The sequence below is a fragment of the Mycena indigotica genome (genome assembly GCF_014461135.1).
Source record: "Mycena indigotica strain 171206Taipei chromosome Unknown Mind.scaff0017, whole genome shotgun sequence".
Lineage (NCBI taxonomy): Eukaryota > Fungi > Basidiomycota > Agaricomycetes > Agaricales > Mycenaceae > Mycena > Mycena indigotica.
In genome coordinates this window covers 1,095,698-1,114,171 of record NW_023503016.1, presented here as the reverse complement: position 1 = coordinate 1,114,171, position 18,474 = coordinate 1,095,698, and the positions used below count along the sequence as shown (strand labels likewise).

The window sequence follows — 18,474 nt, the reverse complement described above, 5'->3', positions numbered from 1 at the left end:
CTATGCCGCAAGAGCAACAACAAGGCAATGTAGCTCATGTGATGGAGTAGGAGGACACTCACGATACCAGTCTAAATGCTGTGTTGACGGATCGATGGACGCAGCGAACGATGGGCTCGCTAGGGGGGTGCGCGCAAAACTTGATGTCACGGACGTTCTGGCTGCTTTTGTGGAGTGCTTGCTGGGACAACAACTCGTAAGTCTATCTTCCTGTGGTTTCTTGTGTGTTTGCTTATTTCTTGGAAGAGAGAATAGCGCCGATGCCCATTCGGGCTCCGTGGCGTCAAGTTGGTCAACTCGGTCAAGTCTCGGTCGTGATGACGGCAGAGGTGAGTCTTCACCTCTGTCTTTTTTTTTGTTTCCCTCGCTGCGCTGCCTTCGGGAGGGGAGACCACGCACCAAAGTGGTAGAAAGTGCAGAATGGGAATGGCTACCCAGGACACGCGTTGGAATGTCTTAATTAGCGCGTTTAAGGCCTGAACCAGACACTGACCGTTTTTTAGCGCCAAAATAAGAATCTAGTGGAGGAATGCTAAGTGCGAATCTGTGAGATTTAGCATCACGTGACCGCGTTTGGGGCGGCGCGGTGCGGAGGAGGAGCCTGCGTCGGAGCAGGAGCAGGAGCCGATGTGGAGGTGGAGCGGCGTGCGGCGGCGGAGGATGAGGATGGCGTAGTCTCCCCCAGGTTTTTGGACTCAATGCTGGATTGTATAAAAATTGGTTGTCTTCGTATAACACACCTCCGAATCCATATCACATTGTCGAATGATCGCAACCGCAACTTGACCTCTAACCATGAGGGTCCTCCCACTCTTTCTCCCCGTTCTCTCCCTTTCGCTCTCTTCAGCGTCTCCAACTGGAGAGCAGGTCGTTCTGGGCCTCGACCGCGCCCGTTTATCGTCCCATAACGCAGCCAGCACAGTCAACACACTGCTCAACGACGCTACCAAGGCCATTCTCCGCGGCAAGAAGAACTTACAGAAGTGGATTCACGATGGCAGAGAGTATATCAAGCAGAACGAGCTCTTATGTGCGTAGTCCTCTCCTTATCTCCACGAGACGGAACTTAAATTCGCCTTTCCAGACGAGCTTGTTTCGCACCCTGTGTTCGAGGAGCACCAATTGAGGGTCACGAAGCCAACCGCCCTTTGCGACCCCAGCGTGAACCAAATCTCCGGCTACCTTGATATCGCTGAAGACAAGCATTTGTTCTTCTGGTTCTTCGAGTCACGTGACTCTCCCTCTACGGATCCTCTCGTTCTCTGGCTCAATGGCGGACCCGGCTGCTCCAGCTCAACTGGCTTGTTATTCGAGTTAGGGCCATGCTCTATTGCTGACGACGGCAAGAACACGACTTTCAACCCTCACAGCTGGAATTCCAATGCCAACATGATTGTGAGTTCTAAATGCAGCCTCTTCTGGTTATTTGACAACGCGTTCAGTTCCTTGACCAACCTGTTAACGTCGGATTCTCGTATGCTGAGGACGGCACGACTGTCAACAACAGCCCTCTTGCTGGGAAAGATGTCTACGCATTCCTTGAGCTATTCCTCCAGCGATTCCCCGAGTACTCCAAGCAACCCTTCCATATCAGTGGCGAGAGCTATGCAGGAACTTACGCAAGTTTTTCGTCTTTCTCTCAAATACTCTATTAATGTGTATTCCAGATTCCCAATATTGCCAGCGTTATCTGGCAAGCCAACCTCCAACTTGCAGCAGCCCCGAACCCAAGTCTCAAGAAGATCAACCTCGAGTCGCTGCTAATCGGCAATGGACAAACCGATCCTTATACTCAGATGGGCACCGTGGCTGAGTATGCCTGTTCCGGGCCTTTCCCCGTCTATGATGACCCCGAAGGACCCCAGTGCACAGCTCTACGAAGCAAAGTTCCAACTTGCCAACGGATGCTTCAGTCGTGCTACAAGTACAACAACAAATTTACTTGTGTTCCTGCGATGCTTTACTGCAACTCCCAGTTGTATGGCCCGATCATGCAAACGGGCGTCAACGTCTATGACGTGCGCAAGAAATGCGACCGCTCCAAGGACGGCGACCTCTGTTACCGGGAGCTCAACTGGATTGAATCATGGATGAACGAGCCAGCCAACAAAGTCGCGCTTGGCGTCGACCCGAGCCGCAACTTTGCCTCTTGCAACATGGAAATCAACCAAGCCTTCCTGTTCCAGGGCGATGGCGGACACAACAGCGCGGAACTCCTGACGGACCTCGTCAACGGTGGCGTCAGGCTGCTTATATATGCGGGCAACGCGGACATGATGTGCAACTACCTCGGAAACGAGCGCTGGCTGGAGGTGTTCGACTCGAAGTTCCAGAGCGAGTACAAGGCGGCGCAGCCTATACCATGGATAACCCATTCCACGGGCCAGCTTGCGGGCTCGGTCCGGTCGGCCGGCGGTAAAGGGCACACGGCTGGGAATGTTACTTTCGTTACTGTGTTTGATGCAGGGTATGTCTTGACTCTATCTTCTAGTGTAAACCTAATCATTCCCCAGGCATATGGTTCCGTTTGACCAGCCCGAGGCTGCGCTTGACCTCTTCAGCCGCTGGATCTCCAATTCCCCCTTGTCATAGAGTAACTCACATCAAGGATGTTTTTTGCTGATACACATAGCATATCATATCTTATTGCAAACTCTTGTACTCCTCACGTTTTCAACGACATCTGTGTTCATGTCCGGTTTTGCTTTGTGTCTGAACTCCACTGCAGGTATGCCCTTGAATGATCCACAGTTTCCTGGCCAGTGAGTCTAAGCAGCAGGCTGCAGAAGCACATTTGGGAGCGTATCAGTGTGGTGGTGAATAGAGATTACTTATCTGGAGCATAGAAAGGTGGTAGCAGTTGTGAACAGGGAAATGGTAAACAGTAGTGGCAATTGCAATACTGCCAACCCTTCGAAACAATCCTTTCCCTAAAGTTCCAAATCTATTTTGAACATCTTCAGATTTGAAGAGGATGAAGCAACAAATCATGTTGAGTAGTTGAAGAGAGAAGACCTCCTTTGAGAGACTGTCAATTTTGTTACAACTGCAGTTACATAGGTAGCATGTTATATAATATTTTAATAATCCATTCTATTGCAAACTGATACTCCTCGCACGCTGGTACAACGGCCGTTCTCGCTCCCTTTCCGCGGGCAACGGCGACGCCCGACCATTAATATGCCCGTTCCCCTCAACCACCGCCCCGTTTGGAATCACCCCAAATTTCGCAGGGCTCATCTTGAACGGGCTGATATTCATCGGCCTAGGGAACTCGAATGTCGATACCGTTGGTTTTCTCGGCGTTGGCGTCGAGGGCCGGACGCCGACTGAGGCCATTGCCGCTCTTCCGTGCTCGATAGCAGCCTCCCATAAGCTGCGAAGCGGGCCAACGTCCTGCTTAAGACTCGTCTCGATGATCATCTTTTCCATCTCCAGACTGAGCACGTCGATAACCTCTCCCGAGGGGATCACCGGCCGCAAGCGGGAGAGCGGTATTTGCGGAGCAGAGGGTTGGATCGTGTGGAGCTCAGTATGCAGGAGTTGAGAGGCTTGGTTCGCGTTGTCAGTTCAGCGAGAAATAAAAATATGGTTAACAGACCTTCGCGGTCAACAGCGGTTGCAAGCTGGAACAGTCGGTGCGACATTGCTTCCGTGACTTTGGCGGAGTCAGGGAAGAATTGCGGGGCGACGCGGGTGAGGGCAATGCTCATGAAGAGAAAGAGTTGGTGGAGGAAGAGAACATGCTGATATGCAACCCGTTGAGGGAAAAATATGTGTAAGATGGTGCGTCGTGTAGTTTGGCTGGAGCTTCCAGGTGCGCCAAGGAGAAGGCCAGTCGGAGTCAGAGGTGGCGAGGGCGAGACAATAAAGGATAGCTCGAAAGCAAAGAGTGAAATATAGAGTAGATAGCGCCACTGCCGATTATGGTTAGACAAGAATCGAATGAGAAGAGGCAAACACACAAAGGCAACAGGGCTCGTTTCGCCGATTGCGGTCCAGAATATAAGGATAATAATGGTCACAGCGTGATACCCGATGGACTGCATAAGACCGTGGCGAAGATACTCGCCAATGGTGGAGCAGTGACCCCATGTTAACACGTCGGGACCGAATCTAGCCAGTTGAGTTGAAGACAGGAAACATTGAGCGAGACTCACCTATCGTAAGCAAATCTAACAGTGGGGTTCTTCACGGCCTCATATGCATCTCTTACGCGAATGAAATGCGCCTCTCCCTGGGCGCCAACGCGATCTGGATGGAATCGCTTCGCAAACTGCCTGAACGCAAGCTTGAGCGTGTTGTCATCGGCAGTCGTTCCAACACCGAGATATTCGTAGAAGTTGGGCTCCATGCTCCGCGCCCCGTCAATCATTGTGTAGATGAGGTAGCCCAAAACAACGACAGCGAAGGCGTAGCGGTAGTGGCGCTGGTACTCAAAGGTGCCAGGCTGGGGAGGAACGATGCGGAAAAAGTTGAAAGCGAGGTGGTGGATGAACTGGAGCGAGTATTTGGTGGCTTGGTGGGGGGACGATGGCCCAGCCAATAATGCCGAACAGCGGAAAGGCCATCTTGAGTGGCACAAAGTGACCTGTGCACTGGCCAGACTGGGAGGAGAGAGAGAGGCTGGCGAAACGCCAAAGGCGGAGACTGAGTGGAAGCGAGAGTCAACCTTCGTTTGCTGAAAACGCGTGACATCACTTTTCTTGTTCCTTACACTCATGTCCAATCCTGCTCCCTATGGCCAGCCATACGCGCCAACCCCAGGCAGGGGCCGAGGCAGGGGAGCTGGTAGTGCGCCTACATCACGTCCAGGCTCCGTTGGCCCCAGCACACCGCATCTTTACAGCCCAGACATTCTCGCAAAGCTGAAAACCACAGTCGTCGATGGAAAGACGATCTATCTGTCCGAGTTCAAAGAGGGATATGTGCCGACTACCCCGAGCCCCTTCACAAGAACAACCACCACGTTTCCGACAGCGGCAAGCACTTTCAATTCCGCTTACCCCACCGCAGCGAGTCCTTTCCCCGCAACGTCATCAAGCACCTTTCAGGCCGCTGCGAGTAACTTCCCCACCGCCGCCAGCACGTTTCCCTCAACGCCATACAACTACCGGCCTTCTTCTTACACCAATACTTCTTACGCGTCTGGCTCGACTCCATATGGCTCATATACTACTCCCTCCACCTACGCCAGTCCAACACCCGCGACTCCTGGTCTTATAGGTCTCAGTGGCGCGCCAATAGTTCCTGCCGGCGCACCACCACCGTCAGCCCGACAACCAGTTATAGACGAAGATGGGGAAGGCGACGATGAACTCCTCCCAGCAATGGCAGACGACGACTATTCCGCGCAACTCTCATGGCAAAGCGAGTCCAAAGACAATCTCAAGTAAACAACCCCATAATACTTGTGTTTTTGTTTACTAAACTGTCAACAGGGTCTTAATGGACAGCTTTACGCCAGAGCAATACGAGCGCTTCGAGGCCTACAGGCGGCACGCGCTGCCCAAACAAGCCGTGCGAAAGCTCATCCAGCAAACTGTAGGCATGCAGGTATCTCCACCAGTGGCCCAGATCGTCGCGGGTTTCGGCAAAGTGTTTGTTGGTGAGATCGTCGAGAAAGGCGAGTGGAATTTTGTTCTTGATATCGACTTGCGGTAACTCCGCTACAGCACGGGCAGTCCAAGAACGTCGAGGCGAGACGGGGCCGTTGACGCCGGACCATTTACGGGAGGCATATAGGATGTATCAACAAGAGACGGGTGCCGTTGGGGCAGCGCGGCCACTGAAGAAGAAAAAGTTGTTTGTACGATAGCAGGTACTCCCCTTAACCAATCTAGTAAGGCGTGTTCCCTGAGCCCTCTGACATTGAAGTATCACTTGCTAGGTGTGGGGTAACTGCTTCTAGTCCACCGATCGAGAATGATTTGTTTGTCAAACCCTCCTTTGTTTGACCAATGCTACCTACACAAGTATTGGGCGTGATATGCACAACCGATATTACGGGCGACAAACAGATGTTTCACGACATAGCGGCATTGAAGGCCATCCTCGACACACTCCCCGACTCTGAAGCTAAGTGGCTGACCAGTGTTGATCTTGACGGCTTTACGGTTGTTCCCCTTGAAAATCTCTTCATGCGCTTCTACGTTTCGCTCTTGCAAACTCTCCGCCACATGCCAGAGGATGGGCGGGTCATAATCGTGATATGCGGGCATAGCGAACGCGACACAGGCGATGTCTATGTTGGGCCCGACCAGCAGGGTTACTGGAAAAGCTCTGTATATTCGAACGAGGTTGGATTAGCCGTCAAAGAAGTCAGCTGCGGCCTTCGCCCGGACCAAGTTCTCGTTGTCCCTCTGCTGTGCAACGGCAGCAGCCTATGGCAGCGCCAGCTTTGGACTCTCCTTGCTGCTGACCAAGACAGGAGGCTGCTGCCAACAGACCACTTTGAGCAAATTTCCGCCATCCTCCTCCAATCAGATGGTCGGTGTACCTCAGCAGCCCACCCTGTAAAACCGACCCCTCCTCCTCCCCCGCCTACTACCCCGTTGGATCCAGCGACAAGCCACGAGCTTGAAGCGCTCTGCCGGCGCGCGGTCGCGTTCCACATCCAAAACACAGGCAACGCTGTAGCCACCATGACAGGCGCCCTCGACATGCTCAAGGGACGCGCTGAAAGACTGTGTCCGCAGCGCCAACACCAGCTGCTCGCTGAGCTCCGCGGATGGACACGTGACTGTGCCCGGGCCGAGCGGATTGCGGAAGAGTTTGGCTGGACGATGACCAATCCACGGCGCGCGGAGCAGTGGCCGCTGGGAAATGGAAGCACTGAAATGGCGGAGGCACAGGCGGCGGGCGCGAAAATTCGAGACGAGTTTAGGCTTGACCTTGCGAGAGGGCGGTGGTCATCGTCGCCAGGATCATGGCTTGCAGCGGCTTGGAGGACAGCAGGGAAGCCATTGGTCGAAGAGGAGGACTGGGCGCGAGCTGTTGCTGTGTCGTTGGGGAAATGATCGCCATAATTGGACCAACAACCCTTCAAGTTTCGATTGGAGAGTCGGCGACCACTGGCATGATCTGATAGTTGGATCCGAACTTCAAGTCAAAGGAACGGTATCACAGATGCACTGCTATCTTCTCAAGCTCTGAGGAGTTAAGACCTCTGGAAGTGACAGTATCACTGTTAACACTGTATCCTGCCTCTTCCATTTCCAAGTATCGGGTAGCTTGATTTGGTCCTCAGGCATTAGTGCGCCGTCATTCTCAAGGTAGCCATACTTAAACTGCAAAACAAGTTAGTAACCGTCTGTCCGAGATGGCTTCTATCCCCATCACACCTATAGTGCACCATATTCCCCTCTAGTTAGAGGGTCAGGACCCCCCACGCTGACCCTCTAACTAGAGGGAAATAGAGCACTATAGGGCAGCTAATTCAAGCTTAGCGCGCTGCTCTTCTCAGCGGGGGAGACCGCTCACTGGCGGTCACTGGCCCGGCCCTTACCCACCGTCACCCCGCCGTCACCCCGCCGCCTGCCCCGCCACTGCCCCGACCCCGCCCACCCCGCCATCGTTGCCATCAGCGCGATGTGACGTCAACCCGATCAACATCAATGCCATCTGTCAACGACGTGGCGACCGTTGACGCCGCACGTTCCGCGGCTGTCCCGGCCTGTCGCCGTTGACGGCCCGCCCCCCGCGCTCGCTGTGCTTGACGTCGTTGAGCACAGCGAGCTCAATTGTTGTCCGTTTGACACGGGACCATGTGTATTAGATAGATATGAAGTAATACAGTTGATTTCCATCACATTTAGGCCCGCGCATGCGCCGCTTGCCCGGCCGACCCTCCCGCCCGCTGTCCCGCCCTCCTGCCCGCCCCCCGCCCGCCCCTGCCCGCCCCCCGACTCAAAAAATTGAAAGTTGGGAAATCGAAATAGAACACGTGCCGTATGAGTGGCATCACTCAAATCACGTTCGTTGCTGAGATATAGCGTGTTCTTGTTAACTCAAGTTAATGATGTAATTTTTTAAAAAAATGAAAAAGTTGCGTATTGACTGGAAAGCACGGGCAGTACAAGTTTCACCGGAAAAAACGCGTTTATTGTCGAGATATGATGTGTTCTTGTTAACTCACTCTGCACTACGTATAGTTGTTAACTCAACTTTGATTGCAAAAAATAAAAGTTACATTTTGATCAGAAAACATATGCTATAGAGGTTTCACCTGAAAAGACATGTTTGTTGCAAAGATATGATGTGTTCTTGTTAACTCACTTTGTAATAAGTATAATTGTTAACTCAATGATTCTAATAAGATGATATTTCAATAAGTAGACAAGTTATAGAGTTGATTGAAGCACCACTCTAGATACCCAAATGATGAGACCAATATCCCCACCAACAGTATGTTATTAGTTCACCTATATCACTCATTGATTATTCATCAGACCCATTGATCTAGCAATATCTCCACCAGTTCTTTATAGATGTAGATGATTGCTATACAGGTAGACAGGTAGTGATATAGTCTTAAGATGTTCTGATATGAGTATAGTCTTATACCTTGGGACTATACTGTTAAACTACTTTTTTAAAGTGTTTTTGTTTCAAATTTGATCAACCACAATGATGTCTTGATATCTAGGTCAAGAATGAATAGATAATTACGATTGAAGTTGTTTTCTAGTCTAATAGATATCTATCATAGCCCTGTAAAACCAATCTATTTTTAAGCATCTTGTCTCTCTTTATATATGGTATGTATGCCATTATTGCAATATGACCACAACTCACTCACAGGTAAGAATTCCTCAATGAAATGAGAGTAGAGCATATAGAGTAACATACCTATAAGAATATCTCTACATGTCCCTAGAGGATGAATTGTGGCAGATATTCCAATACAGATTGGATGCAAAACCAGTTTACATGACTGGTAAGGTCTATAGCCTCAGTATTGGACATTGAGATGGAGGTATAAGGATATGTGGATGTCTATTAGGACCCTGTCCTTCAATTAGTTATGCTTTCTACACATGTCAGAGAAGTTATCTGAAGAGAGGGTAGGTACCCATAGAGCAAAAGAGAGTGTCTTCGCTATTACAACTGGTCAGAAAATAATTTCAAGTATGATCCAAAACTTGGATGTAGGATGGTATAGACCCTCAAATGAACCTGTCCAGCACTTGAATCAACCCTATAGCTATTATGGATCTCTCACAGTACCATTATCAGTGTTATCTATCCCAATAATGATGAGTTTACCAGGGGATGGGCTGTGTGAATCTGACAAATTTAAGCATATCTACTGGTAGGGGTATGATCCACCTCTAGAAAAATGGTGCCCCTATCCCTCCAACATATCATCACACTATGTTATATGACAGCTAAGGCCTCTGGGATTTGACTGGCCCCAATCATTACTGTATGGTTATCACTGAGTAGAATGATGGTGGACTCACCTATGATACTATATCAACTTGGATCATGAGATTCCATGCATAGGGTCTCAGGATATCAACAAAATACTACTCATCTCAGTACTGAAGTATGTTTGGCAGTGAATAAATGAAGGTGTGGGGAGCAGATAATATGGATGATTATGCCAAATGGGTGTGGGGTGCCATACCCTTTGAATGAGCTCTTTCCCAGCTTTATCTAGTGAGGTTAGCTGGAGATCCAAGGTTATCTTTCACAGTTGATGGAAATCAAAATACCACTGATGAGTGGAATGCATGGCATTTCTACTGCCCTATCCACTTGGATTTGGAAGAGGACATACTAGAGCCCTAGCCTAGGGTATCTGAAGTCACAAGTGAGCAACCTTACAATTTTAAGCCCTGCATATACTCTTTTATATGAATGAATGGTTAATATAGCTGTTATATCATGTGATAATAATCCAATACCATGTCCAATTGATAATACCCTTGAGAACCTTCCTGGTAGTAGTTGAATCATATACTTAGGTCAAGTAGTTATGGAGATAGAGGCCCATCAGTTAAACCAGGTGGGGTTGAGTTAACAAGCAATATGAGTTAACAAGAATGGGTCATATCTTGACAAGAAAACCACTATTTTCAATGAGACTTGTCCTCTCCATATTATCTAGTCAAAATGCAACTTTTATTTTTTGGGGTCTAAGTTGAGTTAACAACCACATATAGTGCAAAGTGAGTTAACAAGAACATGTCATATCTCCGCAATGAACATGTTTTTTGTGATAAAACATGTAATGCACATGTTTTCTAATCAATACACAACTTTTTCATTTGTTTTGAAAAATTGCATCATCAACTTGAGTTAACAAGAACGTGCTATATCTCAGCAGCGAACACGATTTGATTGATGCGATCGATACAGCACGTGTTATATTTGAAATCTTCAACTTTTATTTTTTTAAGTCGGGGGGCGGGCAGGGGGCAGGCGGAGGGGCGGACAGGAGGGCGGGACAGCAGTCGGGGTCGGCCGGGTGATCTGAGCACGCGCAGGCCTATATGTGATGGAAATCAACTGTATTACATCATATTTATCTATTACACGTGGTCCCGTGTCAAACGGACAAGAATTGAGCTTGCTGTGCTCAACGATGTCGAGCACAGCGAGCGCGGGGGGCGGACTGTCAACGGCGACAGGCCGGGACAGCCGCGGAACGTGCGGCGTCAACGGTCGCCATGTTGTTGACAGATGTCAGTGATGGTGATGCCATTGACGTCACCAACGATGGCGGCGCTGATGGCAACGATGGCGGGTGGTCGGGGTAGCGGCGGGGGTGACAGCGGGGTGACGGTGGGCAAGGGCCGGGCCAGTGACTACCAGCAGGTACTCTTCCTCGCTGAGAAGAGCAGCGTGCTAAGGTAGAATTAGCGGGGGTGCCCTATAGGGCTCCAAACCCCTCTAGTTAGAGGGTCAGCGTGGGGGGTCCTGACCCTCTAACTAGAGGGGAATATGGTGCACTATAGGTGCCCCATCAAATGGTCAAGCGCCGCCGAGAACGACATTGCGCAGATGACCGCAGCGCAATTCGGAGGGACAGACCCTCGCGTCTACCACGAATATTTGGTGCAACGGTACTGGAGCAGCTACAAGACGTATCCCGCTATCAGCCAGGCTACCGCGGCGCGTATCCGGTGAGCATCGTCGCTGCTCGCCACATCGACCAGCCTGGCTTACAGCCTACCCTGAAGGCGGGGAGCACATGTGGGGGGCTCAGACCCCAATGCACCCGACCATATCACCGTGGCGTTTCGCCAGGGACGCAATGAACTCTGTACCGTGCACATCTCTACTGGCCGTTGAGTTACGGCGGGCAACGCAGACTAATGCTTGCTCATATTTCAAACTTGAATGCTCAGAACCCAATTGAGTATTCTATTCGCACAACCAAGCCTTGTCCGCGAAACTATACTCGAGCAACTCTTTCGCCGTGAATCGCCGCCTGTCATCCAGCTGCAAACACGCCTGAATGAACTCTGCACTCTCTTTGATATCTTCCTCCGCCAAACCAGCGATGTTGTGGTTTCGTATCATCTGCTCAATGGAAAGTGGTGTCGGCTTTGGAATGCGCCGGCGGAGGAGGTCACCTGTCAAGATGTTTTTAGAGACACGAAAGAAAGGGTAATATTACCTTGAGCATCAAAATACTTGGCTCTGTTTTTGGCGCGAGCGAGAACGTCAGCAGAAAATTGCTGGCCGGTCAGGTCTTGCATCTGGGCAAGAAGATCATCCTCCAATGTATAGCTGTCGCCTCCGTCTTCTGGATGGAAGAGACACTGTCCAACAAGAAGCTCAAATGTCTGCACAAATGTTAGATGGGAAAGTTGGGGCGTGGGATAGCTGACCAAGCATCCGACAGCCCATATATCAACTGCGGGTCCAAAGCCAGACGAGAGGAGGACTTCTGGTGGGCGGAGGGCGGGCGAGCAGCAGGTCATCCCAAATATAACGCCCTCTGACGATTGGGCTGGGGGGTAGTCACATTTCATTGAAAACAGGACACCTTTCGATTGCAAGCGAACTCACCATGCGAGTAGTCGAGAAGCGCAACCGTGATCAGCTCCGCTTGGAATGCCGAACTGTTGTACGCAAAATCGTGTGGAAGCGGTTGAGGTTGACTGTCGAATTGCGAAGGGTATTGCTCAAGGTAATCTTTAAGCTCCTGTACCGCCGAGAAGCGGGCGTTGGTGAAGAGAATGTTGTCCGCCTTGACGTCAGTATGGACAATTTTGAGGTCGTGCAGCAGTCCAAGGGCGTGGAGGGTCATATGGATGATGCTGCGCACCATATAGACAGGAAGACACTTGTTAGGTCCAGAGCGTCGAAGGGCGGCGACTGAGGTGCTGTACAACGACATGATGAGACAGAGGTGAGGTCCCTCGTTGAAGCCGTCGTACAGATGGGGTATGTAGTATTGTCCTTCTTTGATTGGCCCCTGTTCCGAGTCCCTAGAGTCTAAAATGGCTTGGAGGATGTTGCGCTCGCGGGCAGGCCCATTATGCTCGGCAGTAGCTTCAACACTGAAAATTTTGGCAGCGAAGTACTTGAGGCGGCTGGAGAGATATGAACAACGAAGCGTCGTTGAATGCCCGCATTACTCACTTCTCTGGCATCGACAAATCATGCACCAACCACGTCACCGCTGTGATTCCCTCGCCCAGCTTCCGTAGCACTGCATATCGTCCGCCGTTCAGTGTTGCGCCGAGTGTTGTTGGTTCATAGTGGGTAATGGTCATCTCGACTCTTCGGAGATGATGGTGGTGGAAAAGGGTTTAGCCCCTAAGCCACAAATGACTCCGAGTTGGAGTTGAGTTTTGACTCGGAACAATCGAAACACCTTTCTTTTGTGTTGGCATCGAATGAACATGTTCAAGTTCGGGCAATGTGGGGTCCGGGGTGGAATATCCCGGCCGGCGCCCCAACTCGCTAATCCCGTGGATGTGAGATAGACTGGCTCACTGACATGTAGACATCTCAGATTCTCACCGTATCGCAGAAACTTGTTTCGAGGCATCCTTAGACACGTTGTTGGCCTGCCTCTGAACTTGAATCATCGAGCGCCTGGTGAAGTCTCTCACTCCAATAATAATGCCCATATCCAGTGCTTGTGTTGTGGCCATTTGGGCGACTTTTTTCTGGAGCGGAGACCTTCGACGGAGTAAGTTTCAATGACTTGAGCTTCAGTAGCGAAATAGCTGCGTTTAATTGCCATCTTAGGCCAGTCGATAAAGTTGACAAGTTTCTGCGTCTTCTTGGAAATCACTTTGGACGCCGCCGGTGAAGGTGGCGAACGCATCTGTCTCTGCCACGGCCCAGGGCAATGTTCAGTAGCTGCCTGATAACTAATGGGAGATTCACTCGAAACCTCTAGTACTGTTCATATTGACACGTTCCTCTTTCTTCCAACACTTGAGTAGATTATGAATTGTTGACTCGAACGCCCAAGCGCCGACATTTCGATTTTTTTCAGTCTCCCTTAACTGTTCACTTGACATATGTATCCTCACCATCAATATTTCCGCCCTACGAGTCTGAGAAAGTACGCACACAGCTTGTTACGGTCCCGGACCATGGTCTTCCGGTGTCGTATGTATCTTTGCCTGCAGGACTTATCGAACTTGAATGGTCGGACCGCGAAAGACAATTCAAAGAAGACGTCACGTCACGTCACGGTGACATTTTCTTCCCCTTCCCCATCCCCACCCTGAACATGTCTAGACGTGTGTCTGCAACGTTTCCGATTGAATATTTACGCAGTTTTCCGCCGTGAATTGTAATCTGTCACACTCTCCTCCATGTCCCACCACCCGCTCGACCCCCTCACCCCCGATGAGATCACCGCCGTCTGCGACGCGGTGAGGTTGTACACCGCGACCAACACGGATGTCAGGACACTCAAGTTCATGACCTGCTATCTGTTGCCGCCCCCCGAAGAAGGTCAATCACGGTCAGGCGTAATCATCCATGGGACTCATATGCAAAGGCTGTTTTGGCGCACCATGCCATACCTATAGCCCCTGGTCGGAAACCGGAGCAGCCGGTGCCCATAACGCAAAAGGCGCAAGTCGACGTGTGTCCGCTTTTGACTATCGTAGCCCGAATACTGACGGTATGAAGTTTCAAGATGTCGCTTCAGGGTGTGTTGTTTTGCACTATCTTGACACAAGACTTATACTCCCAAGGCGGCATTAAAACAGCATTTTGTCACTACGAGAAGGCACATGGATGGTTGACTTGCTGGATCTCCTTGAAGACGGTCTCCAGCCAGCCATTCCGCCGGAAGAGCAACTTTCGGTGCGAGGTTGTAGTTAGAGCAGACCCGCGGGTCCAGCAATTCGCGAAGGACGTTGGTACGATTCCACCCTTGAGTAGCTTCTGATCTTAAAAACGCCATAGGGGTGCTTCCCGAGGAGATATTTTGCGAATCGTGGGCCATTGGCTACGACGACCGTTTCCCACCGACGCAGCGGCTGCAACAAGGACTCATGTTCGTGCGCTTCTCGCAACACGACAATCTGTACGCCCATCCAATGGTATGTGGTTTCAACATCTTGTTTCCTGCCGTCAAAACATGCCAGGATTTCACGATAATATACGACTCCATTGCTGAGAAGGTCATTCATATCGAAGTTTCCACCGCACTACAAGGATGGACTTGTCTCGTCGAATCTGTCAGGGGAACCCCCACCTTGGCATCTGTCCATCGCATCTCGGCATCAGACACCTGTCCATCAATTACCTACGTGATGCCCAAGCGACCGTCGTTTTGTCCACCGATAGGAATCAACGTAGGTAATGCATCAGGATCTGCAAGAAGATCCTCCTGGGACCTGGCATGCGACATGGCGCGGGCATATTGCATGGAGCAACGATCATTCTTGGCGCATCAAGAGCGCGGTATATAGTTGGCTACCTGGCAGGTGGACCCTCAGAGTTTCTTCTCTTTGGATCCTCCCCTGCCAGGTCAGCCTTGTTTGTATTCGTCTACCCTTATTCACTCTTTGGATCCTCCCCTGCCAGGACCTTGATCTCAGGCCTCCGGGGTTGCCCTTACAGCAGAAGAAACTCTCTACGGGATCAACCGGACAAGATTGCCAGGTTCGGCGCTGACTCAGGCTCGGAGTACGAGTCCGTTCCGCCCTCGTCACCGCCCCTGCCACTTGTCCCCTCCTCCTCTACTCCTGTGGTCCCCGCACCCGTCATGCCGTCCGGAGTTACTCCTACCGCAGACGCCCGGCTGGACTCACTCGAGGCGAAAATCGATAGCCTAACCGAGGCCCTTGCTTTACTCACCAACCAGGCTTCCGCTGCCGCTGCCGCCGCTAATAATGCTGGCGGACCCCAAACACCATCGCCGGAGACGTCGATTCCGACTCCGACTCCGGTCCAGGGCGACTCGAAGCCCTTTTTGGCGACATCAACCTCGCCTCAAAATTGGTCTTGCGACCAAACCCCCCGTTCACCTTCAACGGCGACCGGAAACGCGGCCGCCGTTGCTCCTCTACGCGGTCCGCACCTCGCCCCCCCTTGCCCCTGAGGCCTTCGTGGTCAACGGAGAGGCGAGCGAGGAAAAGGCCGTCCGCTATGCCATGTCGTTTATGGCAGAAGGACCCGCTCAGCAATGGGCGGAGCGCCACGGAAGCAAAGCCCCGTTTCCGTTTCCGTCCTGGGGCTCGTTCGTTTCCGAAGTTTCGACTCCGGTTCGTCGAGGAGAACGAGCAAGATCACGCTCTCTCCAAGCTGGAGACTTCCGCCTATCACATGGGCACAAAGGATGTCTACCAGTACACCGACGACTTCGAGGACCTGATGGACCTCGCCGGATTCGAAGACGGTTGGTCAAGGTGACCAAGTTCCGCCACGGACTTGACCCCCTGATCAACAACGGAATCACGTCCTCGAACGACCCCCGGACCTCCGGGATTACCTTAGCTGGCGCACCCGGGCCTTCCGTCAATACGAGGCCCTGGTCCGGGCCAAGCTGATCAAGTCAGCCGCCCCCAAGACGCCTGGCGGTTTGATTCGGACTCCGTTTCCGGTCAACCGCATCCCGGCTCCGGCCCCTTTCCGCCCGGTGGCTCCGGTCGTGCCACCCGCGGCCCGCGCCCCCTCCGGCGCCTCCAGCTCCCGTCCCTATGGAGTTGGATCGCACCAGGGCTCGGGGTGCCCCTCGTCGCGCCTGCTTCAGGTGCGGCGACCCAAACCATCTCGCCGGGGATTGCCCCCTCCCCGCTGATGTCCGCTCGATGGACATCCTCGACGAGGTGATCCAACAACTCGGTGACGAGATGTTAGCGGAGTTGATCGCCCGCTACACGGACACAGCTGCCCTGCCGGAGACGGCAGCGGAGTCGATGGCCGGAGAGGATTTTGTCCCCGCGACGAGTGACTGGTGTGCCCTCGTTCGCGTCTATAAATCGTTTTGCCTCTTTGTATGATGAATGCAGTTCCTTGCCCTACAATGAGCCCGAAACGAAAGACACACCCTCTCCTGCCCCCGCCTCGACTCCGTCTCCGACTCCGTCTCCGACTCCGCCCGCAACTCCGGTCATCGTCCTTCGCCGCCTCACTGCCTGGGAAAAGAAACTGCCCAAGCAGTACACTGTTGCCGCTGCCCCTGGGGCGAACTCCCTCCACCTCCCGTTGGAGCTAGAGTCCACCACCAGCGCGCTGAAGCTCTCGCTCTCTGGGCTTGTCGACTGCGGTGCCACCTCCGACTTCATTGACACGAACTATGTTGCCCGGAATGGCATTCCAGTCCGCACCCTCGATCAGCCGATTCCGGTTTTCAATGTCGACGGTACCCCTAATGATGCCGGCTCCATCAAACAGATCGCGGACTTGGTCCTGCGCTACAAGGGCCATGCCGAACGAGTTCAACTGGCCGTCACTCATCTTGGCAAGCAAGACCTCATCCTGGGGTACTCCTGGTTGCGGAAACACAACCCAGAGATCAATTGGGAAACCAAGGAGGTCAAGATGACACGGTGTCCCCGCAATTGCTCGACCTGCCGCGAGGAGGAGCGTGTCGAACGGACCGAGTTGCGGCGACTCCGGTCACTCCAGAAACGTCTCCGCTCCGGCCCGTTCCCCTCGGTTTGCACTATGGACCTCTCTGGCCCCGAAGACGGAGACGATTCCGACTCCGGTCTCAATTCCGACCTGCCTGATCTGACACCAGACTCGGACTCGGACGACGAGGATGACCAGCTCGAAGATGGTGACCGCATCTTCTACACCTCGTTTCGTCCCTCAGAGGAGATACGCGCAGGTAGCACCGTCTCACAGCGCCTGGCCGAAGCCTTTGCCAGGAACTCTGCCCCTCCGCCCTCCGAGATCCCGGACTGGGCTAAGGAGTTCCAGGACGTCTTCAACAAGGAGTCCTTCGATACGCTACCGGAACGGAGAGCCTGGGACCACGCCATTGAACTCGTCCCCGACGCTAAGCCCACCAACTGCAAGGTGTACCCCATCTCGCCCCTCGAGCAACGCGAGCTCGACGCGTTCATCGAGGAAGGGCTTTCAACGGGCCGGATTCGCCCCTCCAAGTCTCCGATGGCGTCTCCGGTCTTCTTCGTCAAGAAGAAGGATGGCGGACTCCGTTTCGTCCAGGACTACCGTGCTCTCAACGCGATGACTGTCAAAAACCGGTACCCCCTTCCGCTGATCAACGACCTCATCAACCGGCTCAAAGGCGCTCGTTACTTCACCAAACTTGACGTCCGTTGGGGCTTCAACAACGTCCGGATCAAGGAAGGTGACGAGTGGAAAGCGGCTTTCCGGACTAACCGAGGCCTGTTCGAGCCCTTGGTGATGTATTTTGGCCTGACAAACTCTCCCGCGACATTCCAAACGATGATGAATGACATTTTCCAGGACCTCATCCTCTCCGGAGACGTCATGATCTACCTTGACGACATCCTGATCGCCCATTCTGACCTCCGGAAACACCGGCAGATCGTTCAGGAGGTCTTGCGGCGACTCCGAGAGCACAAGTTGTACCTCCGAGCAGAGAAGTGCGACTTTGAAAAATCGTCAATCGAGTACCTCGGAGTCATCATCTCCCATAACCACGTCGAAATGGACCCCGTCAAGGTCGCAGGCGTCTCCGCTTGGCCGACTCCGGAAAACAAGAAGGACATTCAGCAGTTCCTTGGGTTCGCTAATTTCTACCGCAGGTTCATTCGGGACTTCTCAACCCTTGCGCGCCCTCTTTTCGTGCTCACCAAGAAGGACCAGCAGTGGACTTGGGGCGACGCGGAGGCCTCCGCGTTCCAAGCAATCAAGGACGCGGTCACCTCGGAACCGGTCCTGGCGATTCCGGACGACGCACGGCCTTTCCGACTTGAGGCGGACAGCTCTGATTATGCGACGGGGGCGGTTCTTTCACAATCCGCCCCGGACGGGAAGTGGCACCCTGTAGCATTCTATTCCAAAAGCTTAAATGATGTCCAGCGCAACTACGAAATCCACGAC

The 18,474-nt window shown here is 52.4% G+C and overlaps 4 protein-coding genes across 4 annotated transcripts; 3 read left to right on the top strand and 1 right to left on the bottom strand.

Moving 5' to 3' along the window:
• Nucleotides 1-795: 795 nt before the first annotated feature.
• Nucleotides 796-2,592, top strand: MIND_01401000 (Carboxypeptidase; the record flags this gene model as incomplete). Its single annotated transcript, XM_037370415.1, has 4 exons — nucleotides 796-1,030; nucleotides 1,085-1,623; nucleotides 1,668-2,467; nucleotides 2,514-2,592. 4 exons carry the CDS (start codon nucleotides 796-798, stop codon nucleotides 2,590-2,592), a joined length of 1,653 nt encoding a protein of 550 aa, XP_037213416.1.
• Nucleotides 2,593-4,721: 2,129 nt separating this feature from the next.
• MIND_01400800 (TAFII28 domain-containing protein) lies at nucleotides 4,722-5,818 on the top strand (the record flags this gene model as incomplete). The annotated part of the gene is made up of 3 exons (XM_037370414.1): nucleotides 4,722-5,392; nucleotides 5,442-5,626; nucleotides 5,676-5,818. 3 exons carry the CDS (start codon nucleotides 4,722-4,724, stop codon nucleotides 5,816-5,818), a joined length of 999 nt encoding a protein of 332 aa, XP_037213415.1.
• A 142-nt stretch (nucleotides 5,819-5,960) lies between these two features.
• MIND_01400700 (Glycoside hydrolase family 76 protein) lies at nucleotides 5,961-7,019 on the top strand (the record flags this gene model as incomplete). The annotated part of the gene is made up of 1 exon (XM_037370413.1): nucleotides 5,961-7,019. One exon carries the CDS (start codon nucleotides 5,961-5,963, stop codon nucleotides 7,017-7,019), a length of 1,059 nt encoding a protein of 352 aa, XP_037213414.1.
• A 4,354-nt stretch (nucleotides 7,020-11,373) lies between these two features.
• Nucleotides 11,374-12,734, bottom strand: MIND_01400600 (Kinase-like protein; the record flags this gene model as incomplete). The annotated part of the gene is made up of 5 exons (XM_037370412.1): nucleotides 11,374-11,585; nucleotides 11,630-11,798; nucleotides 11,844-11,965; nucleotides 12,025-12,551; nucleotides 12,601-12,734. 5 exons carry the CDS (start codon nucleotides 12,732-12,734, stop codon nucleotides 11,374-11,376), a joined length of 1,164 nt encoding a protein of 387 aa, XP_037213413.1.
• Nucleotides 12,735-18,474: the final 5,740 nt, after the last annotated feature.